This window comes from Haliotis rubra, unplaced genomic scaffold (genome assembly GCF_003918875.1).
Source record: "Haliotis rubra isolate DU_JTF1 unplaced genomic scaffold, ASM391887v1 Scf449, whole genome shotgun sequence".
NCBI lineage: Eukaryota > Metazoa > Mollusca > Gastropoda > Lepetellida > Haliotidae > Haliotis > Haliotis rubra.
This window is the reverse complement of record NW_025767134.1, coordinates 179018-201091: the sequence shown is the minus strand read 5'-3', so window position 1 is coordinate 201091 and position 22074 is coordinate 179018. Positions and strand designations below refer to the sequence as shown.

General features: G+C 40.2%; 2 protein-coding genes across 5 annotated transcripts in view; one reads left to right on the top strand and one right to left on the bottom strand.

Annotated features, from left to right (window-relative positions):
• The first annotated feature begins 57 nt into the window (after positions 1 to 57).
• Positions 58 to 2140, top strand: LOC124289742 (telomerase RNA component interacting RNase-like). Of its 2 annotated transcripts, XM_046726385.1 has the most exons (3): positions 58 to 310; positions 1575 to 1649; positions 2006 to 2140. In XM_046726385.1, exons 1-3 carry the CDS (start codon positions 80 to 82, stop codon positions 2114 to 2116), a joined length of 417 nt encoding a protein of 138 aa, XP_046582341.1. In that variant the 5' UTR covers positions 58 to 79; the 3' UTR covers positions 2117 to 2140. The 2 variants fall into 2 exon arrangements, with proteins under 2 accessions (XP_046582341.1, XP_046582340.1); XM_046726384.1 differs by having other exon boundaries at positions 1575 to 2140.
• A 7404-nt stretch (positions 2141 to 9544) lies between these two features.
• Positions 9545 to 22074, bottom strand: part of LOC124289758 (AP-3 complex subunit delta-1-like) — a 37132-nt gene continuing 24602 nt past the window's right edge. For all 3 annotated transcript variants that reach the window (XM_046726402.1, XM_046726404.1, XM_046726403.1), the window contains exons 25-34: positions 21170 to 21346; positions 20689 to 20859; positions 14075 to 14254; positions 13847 to 13894; positions 13360 to 13497; positions 12657 to 12797; positions 12238 to 12323; positions 11175 to 11299; positions 10892 to 10971; positions 9545 to 10266 (exon numbers count right to left, since the gene is read on the bottom strand). In XM_046726402.1, coding sequence (XP_046582358.1) covers positions 10168 to 10266; positions 10892 to 10971; positions 11175 to 11299; positions 12238 to 12323; positions 12657 to 12797; positions 13360 to 13497; positions 13847 to 13894; positions 14075 to 14254; positions 20689 to 20859; positions 21170 to 21346 — 1245 coding nt within the window. In that variant the 3' untranslated portion in view covers positions 9545 to 10167. The remainder of the gene's footprint in view (positions 10267 to 10891; positions 10972 to 11174; positions 11300 to 12237; positions 12324 to 12656; positions 12798 to 13359; positions 13498 to 13846; positions 13895 to 14074; positions 14255 to 20688; positions 20860 to 21169; positions 21347 to 22074) is intronic.

Here is a 22074-nt window from a genome sequence, read left to right as displayed (position 1 = left end):
ACACATTTTGGTTGGTCATGTTATTGATGAATGAACCAATCAAATAACCCGTTACCGATGCGATGCATATTTAGCCAAGATGGCGGACGGTGGTGGCAAACGCGATGGTACCGAAGCGAAGAAAAGGGAAACAGTGAATAAATTTGCGAACGATGGCAGTTTCTTGGAAATGTTTAAGAAGAAAATGGAAGAGAGTAAAGTTCTTAGTGACAAGCCAGTGACTGGTTCCGATAAAGAGGATTCTTCGGCTCAAGCATCTTCTGCCGAAATAGACAGTGGAAAAAACAGCAAAACGAACATTTTGTCTATTGTAAGATTTCAGAAATTTGTGCGTTGTGCATAGCCTGAAATAATATTAAGGAGATTGATATTCCATTAAATGTATGTTATTTGATTCATTCTACATGTCATATTTTGATTTCAAAGATATGTTACAACTGAGAATACATCGTCTGATTAAGGTGCAGCATAGACCTAGACCAGAGGCCAAATAGCATAAATAAGTACAACTTGAATGCTGGCTGGTTTCCAGCATTCCAACATGCAGAAATAGTGCCATGACTTAGTTGTGTTGTGTGGAATTTGTGTTCAAATCCCAGATTACCCAGGTTATAAACCTTGACAGCTTCATAGACATGTTCTGTGTTTCATCAAAGTGGATATGTCAATAATCTGCATCAGTTTGAGCTTTACTTATCCATTGAGCTGACAAGCCTTGATTTAAATGAAATATTGCTGAAAGTGCATAACTCACTCTTACAGAAAAACAAAACATTCTGAATAATTATAATAATTTCACACCAAAACAATGTGACTGGATAAAAAAATAAACTTGCATTTTGGTGTTTCTTGGTCACCTTTCAACCAAATATTCCTTTCCTTGCAATCCCATTGGAAAAAACATCTGTTCAACATGTTTTTTCTCATATTAAATGTAATAGATAGTGTCTGAAGTTTTATTTTCATCTAAGATGTAATGAGAAAGGTGTCATCATTTTCGACCAGTGTTGTTATAACAATATTACCTTGTTGGCATATTTGACATAGGAAAACATTGGCTATCAGTATCAGTCTTGAATACTGAGCTGCATTGTGATAAACACAGTGCCAGCCTCCTTTATATTTGTGACCTATTGGAAAATATATGGCAAGGTAATATAAAAGAGAAGTAATTGTAAGTGAAAAGTAACAAGAGATTATTACCATTACCAGCAATAACTGAAAAATGTTAAGTATTTTCCGCTCTGTTCCTTATTTATGTGTTTGACATGACAGGGACTGCAGTTTAAGGAATATCAGCTGACCATGTGGATAGCTATTCACATGAAGATAATTTGACACAGTACAATCATTTGTGACATGAATGCATTAAGTCTGTTTGCCTGAACATAAAACTTGGGGAAGTGAATATATGGAAACATATTAAATATTATATACTAATTGGTGTCAGTACTATATCTTGGATAAAGGTATATGAAAGGTATTGTACCTGGGAGCTGGAATACCATGGTTCTCCATCATCGTGTCAGCTGTAAAGCCATTGTCTCATGTTGTTAGTGGTTCTGTCTCCCCAGGTCGGGAAACGGCGTGGTGGCAGCACCAAGGTCCTCAAGACGGGTATGGTAAAGAAGCCAAAACAGGAAGAGGATGTATGTATTTGTGTTCAGAAAACTGTAACAGCCTTAAGCTTTCTTATCATCATGTGTCCATGGGTACAAGCTCTACTTAGAACTCTCTTTAGAACTCTCTTTCGATTAATGCTTTTTCATGTTGGGTGTTTCTTCTATCATTTCTGTCTTGCATGAGAACACACCAACATGTTTTTGCATAACTACAAAGTTGAGCATTTGTATTTGTTATTTTTCCCAAGTGATCAATAATTATGGTACTGTAGGGATGAAAGTATTACCTAAATCTGTTGCTCATAAAGCTAAACCATGTAGGAATGGTTCCTTAACTCCTTGTGAATTATCCTAATGTAATACATATTTTAACTTATTTTCAGGAGAGCAGTGGCGAGCCTAAAGATGGATGGTCAAAGTATCTAGCTGAAGTCAATAAATACAAATCTCAGATGTGCACAGATGAGGACAAAACAAGACCACTAGTCAAATAATAATAAATATGCATATCATTGTCATCCTAACCGAGTTTTGCCTGACTTTCACGTAGCAATGGATAATGGCACATTCTATATTTTCCTCTTTAAGAAATCACTCTCTTTTCAGTAAAAGATATCTAATTTTTTCTCACCAGTTAGGTTTTGGTTTCACCAACAAGTCACTGGTGCGATCATAACATTCATATATGGTGTTATTTACAACAGCACCTGCTTAAGCACATTCCTAAGGAGGGAGGGTGGATGTTACATCAGAACATTATGTAACCGTGTCAGTACAGGGCAATGAATATGAATATGTAGAAGACAAGTAGAGAACACAAACACAACTAAGGTAAGCTCAGAAGGTTGAGCCATGACTTTGTATAACAAGTCAGTGCATTAGTTCTTAATCAGGTTTTCTAGGTCCTCATTATGCTGATGTGAAGCACTGAAAATGATGCAAATGTCCCCGAACAAAATCCGTTGTGATTTCCATAACTGTCCTCCCAAAACAGTCCAGTGTGTTATCTTTATCTGCAGTAAACTATGTATACAACGAACACGCTTATAATGAAACAACAGATAAAATACTTTTATTTTTTACCATGGCCATTTGCTGACATATTTCAGTTGAAATGCGTATAAGGAACTAAAGTTAGTGTTCTCTTCGTGGTCGTTATGACCACAGTTTAGTGTATTAGTAGTCCATGCGTTAACACTATGTTCTGCTGAAAATGGTGCCTGAATGTAATGTTGACATAAAAAAACTTATTTTGCCATTGTGTAGTATAATCTGTGGACCAAATATGTCTTGTGAAAATCATTTGTTATATGCTGGTATAATGTCCAGAAAGATGCTGAGTATTGTTGTATTTTGTTGCTCAGATATCAAACATTGATTTGATGCAGGCCAAAATGAATTAGGTTTAATTTATATATATATATACATGAATGGTTTTGCAAATGTACATGTGGAGATGTATTTGTGATTTGTGTTGAAGTATGGTATTTTAATCAATAGATTTCTGATCCTGCTGACGAATCTGTGTGAGTCATGTACAGCTAGATTTCTACATGCGCTGAAACTGAATTTAAATTCACTCCAGATGCTGAAATGTATTCATCCTATTTTCGACAATGAAATATTAACCTTCAGCCAAAGGTTGACTGTTGACATGTACCTGGACAGCTGCACTACCTACCTCATTGTGGCAACGTCACTTGTCCGCTGGGCATTCACTTCAATTCCCACTTCACCTATTCCTCAGCTCGGTGCTGTACTTAAAACTAAGTTTCAGGGATGGTTCTTAAACATTACCTTCAAATGATATTAACATGTCATCATCAATTGTGAAAATTGTCCATTTTCGAGCAAATGAAACAATGTCAGATTTACTTTTGAAGTTGCTATGAATGAAGCAATAAGTTTGTGTGTTTATTTCTTGTTCCTGATTATACATTTCCAACTTGGACGGACATATTTGCTGTATCCCTCTGTATGTGTTGATTGTCATGTCGTCTTAAACCATCACTGCTGACCACTTACTTCCCAGACAGAACACAGATAAATGTTGTGAATGCTACAGTCTAAGTAAACTTAGGCTCAGTATTATTTGTTACACTGCTATACTGAGTCTTACCCTAGTAGAAGGCCGTGTCAGTTGACCTTTGGAATTGACCAGTCAGAACACAGCTTACCAAATCACGAAAGTTAACATTCTCACTTAACGTTTGTACTCGAACAATTCCAAATGCTGTTTTCCGCACGATCACTTCCGAGTGATACACACGGAGGACACCATTATTCACAACACTGAGTAAACAGTGGCTGAAAATAGCATTTTGGTCAATATTCCAGGATGTCATCTTGCGGAAATATAAGCTAATAGTAACCATGTCATCAGAAAACCCTGAGCGTATGTACTGCAGGTCAAATATCTGTGTTTTATGCAGATTTTCATTTGTTGTGAGATCAGTGTCGGCGACATGGGAAGAGAAAATCCAAAAACATTTTTTTAAGTCTTGCCAAACCCTAAATAGTAGCCGCATTAGTTAAAATCCACTCAGCCGTTCGCTTTGATTGGACGGTCATAGGTGCCAAGGTTACTGACACGACCTTCTACTAGGGTTTGTTAGACTCAGTATAGCAGTGTAACGAATAACACTGAGCCCAAGTTTACATAGACTGGTGTGTGCCACTCCATGCACCTTCCTATAAAATTTCATTGCTAGATATATTTACTGATAATTATGTCCTGAAGAAGAAAAGAATTGCTACTGAAGTTAATGTTCTTGTCAGTTGAGCATCCTTGATAATCCAGTGTATAATATATTAGTGTCAAGAAGTTATATAGCACCCACAATTGGGAGGCTGTTTGATTCAATGCCCACCACACAGGTGGGTTCCCTATAGTTGTGTGGAAAAGTTAGGTGTTCTTCAACTTGCTTTCAGTAGGAGATCATGTTATGGTATTTCTACCCTAAATTTACAGTTTTGTTTTGAGCCTGCTTAAAATGACACAAGGGGCGGTGGAGTAGCCTAGTGGTTAAAGCATTTATTTATCATGTCGATAACCCGGGTTCGATTCCCCACATGGGTACAATGTGTGAAGCCCATTTATGGTGTCCCCCGCTGTGATATTGCTGGAATATTGCTAAAAGCGGCCTAAACCATACTCACTCAAATGACACAAAACTAAACATATATTAACTGACTGAATCAGTCCTGTGACTGAACTCCATCACTTCAGTGTCTTAGAGGGACATTATTCTAAATGTTGGTTTTTTGCTGTTGATTTCAAGGTTACAAGTGAGAGAGAGTGTGTGCCAAAAGAAGAGGAAGCCATCAGTTGAAAACCATAAAATGTCTGGATATTCATGCTAGTATACTGTTGATAATATTATACACTGGATAATCCATGCTGGTGCTGTAGGTGTTGTCAAGTTCATGATGTTGTGGTCACTTGTTATGTGGGGCTACACGAGTACTGTCGAAAGGTGTGTGAATGTTTGTGTGTGTGAAAGATACCTTACCTGTGCTGAGTCTATTGGTAAAGTTGTACTTTTGACATTGATACAAGTGAACACCATTCAGGTGTGAACAGATTACCTCAGTACAGACTGGAAGTGCTTTACATGTACCAGTGTTAACTACCTTGCTCTGCATAAAGCCAGACTTAAATGACACTTTGAAATTCACTTGGCAGTCAAGTTTAAGGAAATTTGTCACTCAACTTGAAAAGTTAACATTCTCAGATTGAGGTGGTGGCGCTATTTCTTACACCACAATTAATCATTCATAATAGGAAAATATTGGAAATAAATATGATGGATATTGTACATGGTTTTCTGTTGATATTTTATGCCATGTCTCAAAGCACTTAAAGTCATCTGTCCACGAGTAGCAGCACCATTTCATTCCTGTACGGGTTTCAGGTTGGAATCTGTAATTAAGAAACCACAACCTATGGATTATTGTGCAATATGAAGCCCTGTCTTGTCCTGACCTGGAGGGGTTGTGTTTCAGATCCAGTGACCGGGCTGATGATTTGGTTGTTAATCATTCCCTTATAACATGGAACTTCAGTAACATGTCTTCCACAGTTTGGCTTGGCCCAGACATGATTATGAAGTTGCCTTGATATTGAGGAAAAACATATATCACTCGTCTCCCTTGAAACTACTGAAGGACCATTACAGTGCAAACTTTATGAAGATTTTTTTTTTTTTTTTAAACTCATGTGGCTATGCTAACTTAAAGAGTGGACACCTTCATCATGGTTCTGAAGTTCTCTACCCATAATGGTCCGGGTTAGAATGAACCTTCAGTAATCCATGCTTATCGTAAGAGGCGACTAACGGGATTGGGTGGTGGGACTCGCTGGCTTGGTTAACATGTCATCAGTTCCCAATTGCGCAGATCGATGCTCATGCTGTTGATCACTGGATTGTCCGGTCCAGACTCAATAATTTACGGACCACCGCCATATAGCTGAAATATTGCTGAGTGCAGCTTAAAGCTAAACTCACTCTGAAGTTCTCTGCTAATATTGTTTGTAGGCCTGAATTAGCAGCATGAGCAAAATGTGTTTGGACTCGGAGTTGGAGAAATAACCTGGCATTCACACTCCCTTCCCAATTCTGGTATCACTTGCCTTGGAATAATCAACGTAATGTTTTCAACAGATTTGCAATCCATCTTCAGATGTCACACATTTCAGAATGATGACATGAATCCAATTACTTTGAGGGTTTTATTTTTAAAATACATCTCAATGTACATGATCAATTTTTCCATACAATTAAATATGTTACATATTTTCTTCCATAATTGCAAGTATGCACATACACTTGAACAGAGTTGACAATGTAGACTTAATGATAGGGGAAATGTTTTTCTTACAAATACTGGCAATTCCACCTTGAAAGATGTCTGTAAGCACATGGGTATAGGAACAGAGAAGAAAACATGTCACGAGTGCAAGGGTACACGTATACTCACACAGAATCTAGGAAAATGTTTGATTATAATATATCTGTCACTAACCAATTACATTGAGCAAGAGCTTTAGAAAAAAAAAGTAGAGAAATATTTTAACTGTTTTGTTAATCACATAAAATCAAGGAAATCCAGATGGTGCATGCCACTATTTCAAGAATTTTTATATACAGTTTCTACAGTGATTATTAATGTAACTTGTTTTGATGCAACTGAAACCAAAAGGCTGTGCTGTTTCATTGAGGTTGTACAACCATGACGTGAAGCAATTCTGATGATGTGCGGTCACTGAGTTTGTACAACCTCAATGTGGTAAATTCAGGTGATATGCTGTGTCACTGAAGTTGTACAACCACGTGTAGCACTCTACTATGTGCAGCCATTGAGCTCCAACCACAAGCAGCATTTAAGACAATGTACTGATAGCAGGTTAAACAAAGTAACTGACAGCACTACAAATGATGTCACATTCGACTAGATTAAAAATAACTTATTTGATCTCACCCTTTCTAACTAAGGTGCATAGATGTCACACAGACATTGCCTGGGCCAGGACTGGGGGTACAGTCACACTAAACACATCAAAGAAAGTTTTACCAAATTACATGTTTCCATAACATTTGACTTGGTACCTTGATCTTCTACAATGAGACCTATTGTATTTTACCTGCACCATTTCAGCATAAATTAGTTACCTGTCAGTTGCATGTGATACTGACTTCACTGCTATGCAGAGAAGTATTTCAGAATGTGAAAGGAATGACCGGAATGGTCCATGGTGGCCCCATGCTACTAGAGTATCCTGGCATGTCGGTATCCCCAGGCTGTGTGTAGTTGGCTGGAACAGTTAACTCCCCATTGTCACCGGGCACCTGTCTTTGCAACCATCCATCCAAGACCCAGTGCTGCTGTACATACTACCTGAACATTCCCCTCTCCCGAGTTTCCCATGGTTATATGCATACAGACAAGTGTATAATGTATGTACAGACTACGCCCATCTCCAGCCACTATGTACAGTGGCCTGTGTAGCTACAGTGCCTTAACAGAACAGACTGGACCAAGTCTAACACTCTCACAGATGTGTAACAGAACAACAACATAAACAAGACAAAACAAGGTTCAACTTTGGCATAACATAGATAGGGATTGCTTAATAGTTTCTATATTTCACACATCACCTCTACAAATAAATATGTTGTCAAGGTGTAACACATTATGACCACAAACATCAGCTCTTCCCATCATATTCATGGACCCACTGGTCTTTGTTTCAAAAACTACACTGCATGCTGTTTTTATCAGCAGATACATTAAGATTTTATGTATGTCTCAGTTTAAAGAAATGGATGTATTGGAATGATAGGTTTCAAGAGTTCATGACATTTGAATCCCTAGCCAAAGATTCAACAAAATAGGTAAGAAACAAATACTTTATGAACTGGGATATAACCATCCGACTGTTTGGTTCCCAACACAACTAATGTGGTTGTTACAGGTATTTACTGATCTGAATGCAGATGTCACAGTGACAACAGAAACAGACAGGAGACAGTGCGAGACAGTTCCACATAGTGCATCCATTTACCACAAACACATATGCTGCAACTTACAAATATATACTCTGCTCACATCAACAACCATATGCATCCGTGAATACATACAGCAATTTCATAATTAACCTCTCCATAGAGTACATTCATTGTTGTCGTAACCAACAAAATGAACCGAGCATTCGGACATAATGACACTTCCAAACGTCATCATTACCCTCTACAAAGAGAAAGGAGAAAGCCAGCCATACAGAGTACATTATGGAAAAAGAAGGTCCTCTGTATTGAGGGTGTTCAGCAGGAAGCCAACTGTACAGAATATATTCATCAGAAAGCCATCTGTACAGAATACATTCATCAGAAAGCCATCTGTACAGAATACATTCATCAGAAAGCCATCTGTACAGAATACATTCATCAGAAAGCCATCTGTACAGAATACATTCATCAGAAAGCCATCTGTACAGAATACATTCATCAGAAAGCCATCTGTACAGATTATTTTTTAAAGAAAGTTCTCTAAAGAAAAGCCCTCTGAACAAAGTACATTATGAGAAAGCAAAGCTTATCTTGCTTATTCTACCTGTGCTAAGTTCCCAATGGTGAGATATTATAGCAGAACAAGATGGTGGTTTCATGTTGATGACATGAAAAGAAAATGGCTTCATGAACTCAAAATCATCTTGAAACTGTTGAGGTAAGCAGCCTTCTCTGTATCATTGGCGGTCAGTTTAACAGTCGTCTAATTCTACAACATAGTAGCCTTGCCCAGTGCATTACATCACACACAACCTTTTCATCTAAAGGCAACTGTATAAGGATAAAGCACATACACCAACTGGTCACCAAACATCTGTTCTACAATTCTATATCAACTGTTTTGACTAACATATTGAGATATACATTTGATTACTTGACATACTGATTGATAACTTGCAGTAAGCAGTGTTGAAACATGAGTTGGGAATACAATATGTTGTGGAAGCAAGGTCTAACCAACGTGGTATGACACAATAATAGTTGGAAACTGTCCCTCTTTCACCTAGCCACAAGACTACAAATTTGAAATTTTCACATTTGAACCAGTGTACCCTGAAGTGGAAACTTTTCAGTTTTAAACGGATGTTCAGAGTCTGCATCAGCACCTGACTGATAACGAAGACAGAAATACTAGACGAGACATGGAAGTTCCCAACCAATGGTAATGAATGCGGTTCACCATTGTCCACGTAGAACTAGCACATTACATAGACAAATATTTGCTGCACCAAATTGCATGATATAAAGAATCGCAGTCTCCAAAGTGTTTGCAATAGATACTAATTTAAATGATAGGCAGATGTACAGCATTGCTCATAGATATGTTCACATTAATATGTCGAAACAGGAGAATTAACATAAGAATTTAATACAGAAGGCAGTCAAATTGTCTGACAAATTACATAATACTCATTAAAATAATCTGTCCATGCAGTTGATTCCTTAATAATATTTCACAATATCTGATTATATTTCAAAGAAAACTGATCATTCATTTCCCTGTAACTGATTAATATGGCATGCACCAAAGAGCTTTTCTAGCAAACAATTTTATCAGTGTTCATCACTGGTCAAGTCATGATCCTGGTTTTGTCCTAACCATCAATCTTGACAGCATCGAACAGAACAGCATTCTGAGGTAATGTTCAACTTCAGAATCTTCACATTTCCATCATGATGACCACTGATGCCTCCTAAAACTTGAGCTCAAAACAAATTTACAAATGAAAAGCTCTCATAGTTTCCAAACAGTGCCTGTATCCCTGTAATCACAGTGAAATTAGTTGAATCCTGAACATGTGGAATCATCCATCTTGGTCACAGCATGCCCGAGGTGAGGATACCTCCGCCCTGGCGATGATGCATCACACGTCGTGGTCCATAAAAAGCCGAGAAGAAGACCGTAGAATGAAATATGTATCTGTAGTATTCATCACAATGTCTGGAATCACAATAAATTATGTGCTGACTCAGTGTTAAGACTCCTCTGTCAACAAAGATTTTATATCGTCTAACAATCCTGACAACAACTTGCTCTCTGAACTCTTCCCATCAACATTCAGACTACCATTTACCTGCAACAAGAAAAAATAATGTCTTCAGCACAAACATCACATATGAACAGAAAAAAATTGATTCAAATTAATCAGCATGTCCTGAAACCAGTATGTCTCAATGGCACGCAGGTAGATGAGCCGAAATGGGTTTTACCTCATGTTCAATATTACTACGCACATACAGCAACATTGATGTGCTGCTGCTTGTATGCTATTTTCATGGTGATAGCCTTCTGAGATACCCCGTTCTAACAAAGTATTCCTACTCAGAGTCAACAGTGCTTGTTCTATTACCATAATGTAAGGTTGAGTGCCAAGTTTGACACAGACACAGGATCTATCAAACCACCAACCCTCCCCTCCCATCTTCCTGGAAGACACTACCTACCAGACCAAAGCATCAGCTGACTTACATAGAGTGAGTGAGTCAATGAGAATGGTTTTACGCCGCTTTTAGCAATATTGCAGCAATATCATGGTGGGGGACACCATCAATGGGCTTCACACATTGTACCCATGTGGGGTTTCAAACCTGGGCTTTCGGCATGATGAGCAAATGATTAACCACTAGGCTACCCCACCGCCACTCACTAACATAGAGATTAATGAAAGAAATGTTCCATAGCTCTTCAGAAATACTCACCATTTTGACCAGTAAGCAGACAGGGTGACCTTGAATGGACTTGCTGAATAATGAAGCACTTTTATCAACTTGTTCTATTACTGAAATTGAATATTAAAGACAAATTAGTCTTCTGATAAAACTGTTCATGCAATTCAAGTCTTTGCAGAAACTGTGCGATAGATGAAGCTACTGACAAAGCATAAGAACAAAGTATATAAATGTTATTCCGAATGTATCATTTTGTTAAAAACAAATGCTCAGAAACGAGGCTTGTTTTTTCACTTCTCTCTAACAAACTTACATCTGAAATGCAGGTGAAAGCACATTTTGGCAAGGACATGTGGGAACTCGGTGTCTACTGGCGTCAGCTTACAGGAGCCCTTCTCTGGCAAGTCTCCACTGGCTAGTAACTCGGCAAATTCATCACTGAAACACAAGAGCAGTCAATGAGTTGGTCTTAACATCACTTTACTTTCAGTAATATACATGTCAACTTCAAGAGTCAGCTTCAAGTGATGCTGATCAAAGACTTTAACCCTGCCAAGACAATCCAGGCTATAATTGGGTCTTCTGTAAGCCATGGTGACTAAGGAGATCAGATGGTGAGACTTGCTGACGTGGTTGACACATGTCATAGCTTAGATCAATGCTCATGATGTCAATCACAGGGTTGTATGGCTTAGACTTGAATATTTACAAATTGCCTTCATGTAGCTAGAATATTGTTAACAGACAAATGCAAACAGTAGCTAATCACAAACAGCAAGTGTCAAACAATGGGTCCCAAAACAGTTTGTGACAATGTCAAAACAGTGTCAAACAATGGGTCCCAACAAGGGCAGTTTGTGACAATGTCAAAAAAGTGTCAAACAATGGGTCCCAACTAGCACAAATTGTGTCCTGAACTCCTGCCCAGATGATTGTGGCTAAAGGATGCTATCCTTCTCAGCAAACAGTGGTGAATTAGGCCACTGACCTACCTATTGACTTGTATATCTCATGAAACAGTTATGGCAAAGTGAAGTAAATAAATGAAGATCTCCTTCTCAATCACAGGGCAATCAAATCAGACTAAGGTTATAACAATGACTAAAGTGTTGTCTGCATTATATCATTGTTGTCTGCATTTTATCCTTTTATCTTATCTCTACAAATGTTAATGTTCAGTGTTTGTTGCTTGATGCAGCACTGTAAATATCTGAGTATGGACCAGACAATCCAGTGATTGATATTGCAAGGTGCTGTAGTCACCTAGTCTGACCATCGAATCCATGTAGTTGCCTCTTACAACCAGTTTGGATCTAGTACCACTTCTGATCTAGAATGCCTCCAGGAATGGTGAAATGCAGAATATGTGTACCTACCTCTTGCATGGTGTTGTGACAAGGTAGGAGCTACATGGAAGGTGAAGCTTAAAGTCAAGTTTTTCATGTGTTGAGCCATCGCCAGACTGAAAGAAACACATGTACTTTGATGAGGAATATAACTCAAGGTAGACTGACCAGCATCAAGTACATGCACCTTTATATATCAATGTTTAACCATTATTTATTATTTAAGTGATAATAAGTATATTGGCTTACAAGGTTTGAACAATCAAACAACAATCAAGACCAAACTAGTGTAACTTCTTCATCTTCAGTGCCATTACTTCAGTCATCTACCAACTTATAACAGCAGCATATCAATAACACACATACAACTCTTTTCCAAACCGAGAAAGCAAAGTCCTATGAAGCTGTTGAAGATTGTTTTATTAAATTCACATTGATCGTCATAATACCTTGATGATGTACGTAAGTGTCCCCCTCATCTTCTGTGACATAGAAATACTTTCAATACTGAAAGCAAACTGTCCTTCGTTCTGAGACTCTGGCAGCAGGATGAAGGGTACCCTGACAGCATCATGGTGGGAGTTGCCCAGCTGGACACAAAGAAAAGTTTAGGGAATACATTTTGCAACCACAATCTGCTCACAAACATAGCACCAACATGGGTACATTATCTGTCTGAGGTACAGAGGACAGACTATCTTTTTAACTAGTGTACTGTGTACGTGATCAGCTTTCCCAACACCCATGGCGATAAAGTCCTAAGATCAGAATGAGTGAGTAAAAATATTGATAAGCGCAGATATGTGAAGATTGTCGACTCTTTTACTGGGACACCCTGAACACTAACCGTACCCGAGCTAGCAAATGATGTACAAGAGACTGCAACATTCCAGCTATATCATCATGGCTAAAAGTAGTTTGAAAGAGGCAACTAGTGGACATAGTCATAGTATGACTCCTCTTAACTCAACTGGGTAGAGATCCAATACTCTATTTGTAGGTCCATCATCAAGCATCTGGAAGTTGGGATGTGCCCAACTACTAGTATTCAAACTGCAGTACCAATTGAGAAGATAGATCTCCTAAAATGCTTGACAGATACTCAAGAGAAACCCGGCAGATACTAAGCAACAATTAAGTTTGAGTACTTACCCCTCTGATTAGCTTGGTGTTGAGAGTGTCCAGGACATTAAACTCCAGGTCCTTTAAGTGGTTCTTGGTCTGATTATTGAACACTACCGAGATGATGATCTGGTCACTACGCTGTGGGGATACTCGTGTCTCGTACGTCTATGAAGAGATATTTGCATTAGTGAGTTTGGCTAAACATCATTTAAAACAGAAGTGTGTCAGCTTGATGTGGAAGGAAAGCAAGATGTGCTCTAGACTTATACCAGTTTTGTGAAACACACCATCACTTGCACCATGCAGACAAACACACTTAGGGTACACCAGGATCTGAACCCATGATCAACGGTTTTTGTCCTGCCCAAGGGACATAACTGACCACTGTAGGACCTTTGACCACCATAACATCATGCTTTCTATAATGAATGTCAGACATTGTTTCAAACTAACTTTAAGGCACATTACCATATCTTGTCTAAAATCTGTACAGTATTACATTAGTTTTACTTACCATCCTAAGAGTGGCATTTTCAGCAAGGAGCTTATAACTGGACATAGGCTACAAACAGAGAACAAAATAACTATTAGTACAGAAAAAAATTAGAGCATCAACGGATCAGTCAGTATTTACTCCAATACAAGGTACACAATTGACTCATTACAGTTTTACACATCATCCCTTTCTGACAATTCTGAAAATAGCTGATCAATCAATGCTGAGATAACTGCCAACACATACCGGAAGCTGTACCTCCATGGGTGTGCCCTGCTGGGACATGGAGATGTTCTCTTTCGATGGGGTGGTGATACCCTCAGCCTCCTCATACTCATGCCGCCGCAGCTTGTCTTTCTTCTTCTTGTCTTTCTTCTCCTTCTTCTCTTTCTTACTCCCACGTTTCTCCTTCTTTTTCTTTGGCTTCTGTAAAGAATTCAACACATCTTAAAATTTGTTGTGCCATGGAACACATTTTATTCCATGCAATGATTATCAATTGAGATTACTTCAGAAAATGTTGCTTTGGACAGATAAAAGCAAACACTGCTGTAATTTTGAGGCAGATAATGACTCAAAAAGTTTTGGTTTTTGGTGGTGTCTAATCAGGTGGCTATGATCTACATAAGTATAGTTCGCTCTAAAAGTGGGCAAACAATGTCCATCATTATCATGCAGAATCTTGAAGGAAAACCAAGTTGTATGGATAGTCAACTTTTTTATTTCAATGAGTGCGACGTTTCAGTGTAGGTAGTAACCTGGTTATCAAGCAACACACCAGGCCACAGATTGCAATCAAAGCTTCCTGACACACCTCATTTCCTCCTGCATATGGAGGGCGGATCATGTGCAAGGGAGTATGTTTTGAGCATGTGTTCTATGATGCTTTTAACAGTATTTCAGCTATTTCTCAACATGACAGCTGGAGAAAGTTGGTGCATGTAGTCTTTTACCACTTTAGTGAAACCAAAAGCACAGGTATGGAGCTGATAATCAAGAATTATACTCAGGGAGCATCTTCGGAACAAATCCACATACCAAAGCATAACCCCAACACAAGTGGACTAATGATGTCCCTGTGTGATCTGGCTTCTAGCTACACATATAACTGCATCATCATCATATTGCCCACTTTCATGTAATTTTCTGACTAAAATTGATATTTTATACTTATCCTGACTCATGCTAAATGCTTGTCTCCTTCTTCTTGCGAATGATAGTGGAACACTTGAAATCCCTTGAAGTTCCCTTCTAAAAAGCGGACGTAAAATCATCACTCACCCAAGAGTAGTCTCCCTTGCCTCCTTTGGCGCCCTTTTTGGTCACATGACCAGCAATGTTTGTCACTCTCTCCGTTTGTACGCCTGACACCCGGATTTACAGGGAAATCCAGAGTGCCCTGAGAGGGGAGGTTGGGAGGGCTGACCTCATGAGTCAGGATAAGCATAAAATATCAATTTTAGTCAGAAAATGACATATTTTTCCTTATCCTGACTCATGCTAAATGCTTGCAAAATCCATCGGGAATCGGTGGTGGGTCAGGCCACTTCCTTGATTTCACTGGCTGCTGTTTTACGTCCTGTATTACCCCCCATGGGAACTTATGACGGCACTGCTGATGATTCTGTTCTTCCAACTTCCATCTGATGAGTCTGGGGGGAACCACAACTTGTCAGATTTCTTCCAAAACTTCTGCTAACATTTTCGTGTGGATTTTAGATATACTAATGTTCCATTAGTTATCTATTGCAACTCCATCTCTTGATGCGTGCATCAAGTGGAGATGCGACCATTCTTCATATACGAGTAAGTCCTATACAAGTACAGGGTCTATCAATCATGCTAGTCTGTCCTAGACATGTGCATGGACTTTAACCATTTGCTCTCCAGAGCGTTGGTTTTGACAAGTCACGTATAAAAGGGTTGAGATATTTCTCAGCGGTTTTGTGGAACCGTTAGTTGTTGTGCTACAACAAGTGGCCCAAACTGGTGAATGCCTGAGACGTCTTCGGTGGCAATGTCTCTGAGTTAGTGGTTGGCAAACACTGTGTCCAATTTCCAAAAGCAGCCCTCCATTATTGTTGTAATCGAGCAGTTTCCATCCAGAGCAAGTGTAGACGCCAGGGCTCTGACTTCGTGGGGATTGGATGCTCGTGGAGGCTCAAGTCCTGCTGCTTTGTAGGCCCTTAGTATAACGGTTCTCATCCATATCGATATCGTTGTCCGTGAGAATTCCGTGGGCGTCTCAGTGGATAAGGGGATGAATAGGTGCTTGAATTTTTCGTCTCCTTGTTTTTGTCCTTTGTAGGTAGACTTTAAGTGCTTTGACAGGGCATAAGGATAAATCCTGTGTATCCTGTGGCCCAAGGACTGTAGAGAGTGCTGGGATGTGGAACTGTCTGTCAGGCTGGCTGGGCAATAAAGTCCCACCTCAGTCCTAGATGTACAATGTCACAATGTCTTGATTCAAATCGTGTTTGTTCAAAGTCCAGAGCATGTATTTCTGACATCCGTGCTGCTGTTGCTAGGGCGATCAGGAACAGCAATTTCTGTGTCAGTAGTTCAAAGGATGGCTCGTGGCTCGTAGGCGTCACTGGTGAGATGTTGTAGAACTACGTTGAGATCCCAGGCAGGAGGCTTGAATTTCTTTTGTTGGTCTTCCAACTTGAACAAGCGTTGTAGTGCCAGTATTTCTGGTACTTTGGTCAGCTTGACACCTGTCTTCATAGTGATAACTGTGCTGAGAGCAGCCAGATACGTTGAGAGTGTTGAACCTTTTTAAGTGTCTCGTCTGTCTCAAATGAAACAAGTATTCTGCCACTTGAGGATGGGTTGCCTTTACCGCTGTAAAGCCTTTCCTCGTTGCATACTGTTCAAATCTCTGCCACTTGTCATCGTACAAGTTGCGAGTTGATCTGCATAGAGCTAGTGTCACTGCTTTCGCTGCTCTGCCGGAGTACCCTCTAGTCTTCAGGCAAGCTTTGATACACTCCACGCGTGTAGCTGGAACAATGCACAATTCCCGTGAGCTTGCTTGGTGTGTGGACGGACGAGCAGATTCGACCACTCTGGTAGTTTCAGGGTTGGACTTCCGAGTTCTTGTATGAGGACAGGAAACCATACCCTCACTGGCCAATAGGTCGCGACCCAAATCAGTTGCAACGTTGTCGTCTGCTTGATTATCTGTAATTCTTGTGGTAATAGTGCTGGAGGTGGAAACGCGCGAGCGTTTAGTCCTTCCCATGAGATGCTTAAAGCATCTGTTGCCCATGCCTGAGGATCCGGAATCGGTGAGACGAATGTTGTTAGTTGTTTGTTGAACTTTGTTGCAAACAGGTCTATCAGCGGAGATCCTACTGTCTGTATGACGAACCGGAACACTTCTGGATGTAACATCCATTCCGTCAGGGATGGTTGTAGTGAACGAGATAGGGCGTCTGCTATGACATTCTTTGCTCCTGGAATGTGACATGCCTTCATGAAGATGTTCAGGTCGTCGATGATGCTGAACAGGAGAAAGCTGAGTTTTAGCAGACTTGTTGACCTTGTTGATCCTTGATTGTTGATGTAGAACGCTACTGTGGAGTTGTCCGTGGACCGTGAGCCTTGCGTTCTATAGTACGCTGGAACAGTGTTGTAAAGCGTTGATCACTGCTTTCATCTCCAACAGGATGATGTGCAGAATTTGATCCTGACTCGACCACTTTCCTGCTGCTACTTCATTGTCGAGGTGAGCACCCCATCCTTGTAGTGATGCATCCACGTAGAGATGAGTGTTGCAAGCCGGCTCTGACAAAAAGGTTCCTCCACAAACATTCAACTTCTGAGTCCACCATAGGAGTTATGGTTTCAGGCTGTCTGGTAGTATCAGTGGATCCAAACTGTCGAGATGGGCGTTCACAAATATTGTAGTGGGCGCAGCTGTAATCTCCCTCTGCGAGTCATGTCTCGAGCTGAGGTGAGTAGACCAAGCATGCTTTGCCAAGCACATAGTGTCAACGGAGAGAGCATTGCTTGAGATATCATGTTGTATCTTGACCCAACGATCCTCTGGGACGACCGTGTGATTCTGTGGTGTGATGAGCCATATTCCCAGAAATTGAAGATCCTGTTTTGGTTCCAACTCCGATTAGGAGATTACTAGCCATCTACTGCAATCATGTCCTATGTTGTAGGTACGTGGATCTAGGAGCCCTTGCCATGTCCGTCATGGAAGCGGAGAGATGTCACCAGAATCCGAACAATGTGCAGTGATGATGCATAATACGTCGTCTCTAGATCAGCAAATAACTATGATGTACTGGGACTGCCATCGATGTAAGTCTATTTATAGTCGACCAGCTGCCTCGAGCAGAAACTGTCTTGCGCTTGTCGCTGCAAGTCCCCAGATAACCAATATTAAATCTGCTGACAGGGGAAGTCCTTTATGACCCATGAAGACAGTCAAACCATGCTGTACCCTGCTAACTGGACTGTAAATGGAGCCTTTCCCACGTTGAAAGAGTTGTTTACAACTGTAGACTTCCTAGCACGTGACTATGACCGAGTTCTGCGGAGGGCGTTGTCTCTCATGGACCAATAAGATTACAGATGTGATGTCACCGGTGTTGCAGGTAAATGATCCTCGTAGAATCTTTTGTAGTTATTGATTTCTTCTTCAACACTCGGCCTTGTCCGTAACCTCTCTGTTCGGCTTGTGCTGGAGTTACACGAGTGAACACGTGTATAGATGGCTGAGTGGAAGCGCCAGAAGACTTTGCCGCGTAGTACCAATGTAAGCAGACTGTTGCCTGTCTGTTGTGACTGTATTCTTCAACTTTATAATCTTTACTGTAGTCGTCATCTTATACAGATGGTCTGTAAAGTTGACCGTAACCGATGTCTCGCTGAGGAACTGCGACAATGCTGTTAACTGTCCCACTGATATCTTGTTAGCCCATGTGATGAAAATTCGTCTTCAGTGTTTCATCGGATGTTATCTGACATCGTTACTTCAGGTGTGCATCTCTTCCTTCAGCCACGCGTTAATCCAACATAGCCAACATCTAGTTGTAGTGTCCAGTTGCGCTATTTTCTTATTTTCCATCTTGAAGATCTATTACGGGATTCACTGATGATCTTGTAATCTCAAACCCTGATGTATCATGAAGGGCTCCATATGATGAAGGGGAAATCTGCTATTGTTGAATGGCGGAACATGCTGACTCTGATTATAATCCTCCCTGTGAGTGCCTGCGTGCAGGTTGATGAAGGTCCAAGTTGGAAGATCCGTATTCGTAGTAGTCTGAAAATCCTGGAGAATCTGGATCTACTTCTGTGAAAATCCTGGAGAATGACTGGATATACTTCTGGCGGTACTTCTGTGTTAGAATCCTTCCTGCTGAGACGCTTCCATAATGAATCTCTGTATGTAGATCTGTATGGAGCTGCTTGCAGGTGAAGCAGCTCCATCTGTTGAGACTGCTGAATGTAGCTGTTGAAGCAGGTTTGGCAGCTCTTCTTCATCGCTGGTCTGAAACTGTTGCATAAGCAGACTTGAGGCAGGTATGATGATGGGGATCATCATGCACTTGTGAAGAGATGGATGCTGCTATACTGGTACCCGAGGTACAATATCTGGGCGCTGTGTTGGATCTCGCCTTCTGCATAGAGCTGTGAAGAAACTCATCGACTGATGTCTTAGTGAAGGATCTCGCTGTAGACTTCTTCTGTCTGTGCTGTAGAAGAAGAAGATCTCGCCTTCATCGGCGATGAGGACAGCTCCGTTGACGAAGTTCATCACTGGAACAGCGACCTGCCCTCGTAAAACGCTCGGCAATTCACTGGAATTATGAACATCGGCAGCAGTAGTTAACAGTTATCAGTGCAATCACTCGATTTACCAGACATGACTTGTGAATACCTTCTTACCCAGTCCTTTGCACGTCTATGAAGAGAAAAAACAGGTAGTTATTTAATTAAAAAGGCATGGGCGGATCCAGTGTGAGTGTGAGTGTGGAGTGTGAGTGTGTGTGTGTGTGTGTGTGTGTGTGTGTGTGTGTGTGTGTGTAGACAAGAGTCATCAGAAGATGACATATCCCCCCGGCCCCCACATATTTGAAAGAACAAATCATCTGACAGTTACTTAAAGTCCAGCTTGACTTTTTTTTAAAGTCCAAATCATTTCAATGCAAATCATGAGAAATATAAATGCCAAAAATCTGTAAATAGCAAAAGGCACCATTTCAACATTTGCCTAATATATCTGCCAAGTTCTGTTAAAAGATACTGAACGCTTTTTGAGTTGTGCACCGGAAACGAAGCCCACCCCTCCCTTTTGGGACTAAGTCCTAATTGTTTCCAAGAAAACCGAGAAAAATAAAAATGACAAAAATCTGTAAATAGCAAAAGGCACCACCTTAGGTCTGTTTGATATTTCTACCAATTTATGTTGAAAAATATTGAAAGGTTTTGGAGTTGTGCTCTGGAAACAAAATGATTACGGACGGACGGACGGACAGATGGACGAGGCGACGACTATATCCCCCCGCATTACATGCTGGGGGGATAAAAAGGATATGTGCCGTATAGGGACCCAGGTGCTCTCACAACCTCCTCAAGGGCGCAGAAGGAGAGAGTGACAAACATAGCAGGTCATGTGACCAAAAAGGGCACCAAAGGAGGCAAGGGAGACTACTCGTGGGTGAGTGATGATTTTACGTCCGCTTTTTTAGAAGGGAACTTCAAGGGATTTCAAGTGTTCCACTATCATTCGCAAGAAGAAGGAGACAAGCATTTAGCATGAGTCAGGATGAGGAAAAATAAACATTTACTAAAGACATAACCAAACAATGTCCTCCAAAGGAGACCAGACTACTCACCTCCTCGTTAACCTTAGCACCATCTTCTTCTTCTGATGACAGAACATCGTTGACTGTGAGTTTGGGTGACTTGGTTCGATCTACATTATTCACCACTGGCCTTGAGTCTTTTACAGGGGAGGGGGTTGTGGCAGCATCACTTCCTGACAGCCAGAACTCTATGTCATTGGTCTGTCATAAACAAAGTTGCTTTCTTAACACAGTCAAAAAATTGTTTTACAATAAAAACCGATATTCTTTACAACAAAATGTCTATAAGAACAGAAAATCGAAATATACACCAGGCATGAACTAGAGGCGAGAAATAGATCACTTAACTTAGTCAGCATGAAAATATTGATTTTTCCTATGTTCTTTTGTCTAATCATAAAAGGATGGAAATTACACAAGTACATCTCTTAGATAGATAGGTTTAGTGCAGTCACTTGTGGTCACGCCAAGAAGTGCATACAATTCAGTCCCTGTAAGACAATGCCCTGACCTTATCTGATTGTTCTTCTGGAGGGCTCGTGCTGTTGGCTGTATTTTCAACATTGTTGACGATGTTAGCCTCTGATGCTGTCTCCTCCTCTGCCGCCGTCAGAAGCAGTGTTGGGCCATCCTTTTCCTTATTTTCCGACTTTGATTTCTTCTTGTCACGCTTCTCTTTCTTCTCCTTCTGTAACAAAGAAATCCTCATTTGCTATTTTCATCTACAAGTATCTTCACTCATACTTTATCCAGATATAGTAGCTCATCGTATTATCACTTTTGCTGAGAGCATACATGTATGAAAATCCCTGTATTAGAGAAACAGTGACAACAAGAAGACAAAGTCATCAATATCCCCCGCAATGGCAAAATACCCTTCATGATTATGTCTACGAGTCATGATTATGTAAATATTTAGGTGTGTATATAGAAAAGTGGAAGCAGAGTATTGAAAGGTTTTTAAAGTTCTGCTCCAGAAAATAGCACTATCATCAATTTCAGTCAAAGTGAAACTTGTTGCCATGGAAACGCCAAAATATTTTATTCAGAATTCCAAAACTACCAAAAGGCACCAGTACACCACCAGATCCATGTATGTGCCAAGTTTGGTAAAGAAACATTGAACAGTTTTAGAGTTCTGCTCCGGAAAAGAGCACTACCACTAATTTCAGTTTTAGTCAAGCTTGTTGCCATGGAAATGCCAAAAATATATTATTCAGAAATCCAAAACTACCAAAAGGCACCAGATCTATCTATGTGCCAAGTTTGGTGAAGAAATAGTGAACTGTTTTAGAGTTTTGCTCCGAAAAAGAGCACTACCACCAATTTCAGTCAGAGTCAAACTTGTTGCCATGGAAATGACAAAAATATTTTATTCAGAAATCCAAAACTACCAAAAGGCACCAGTACACCACC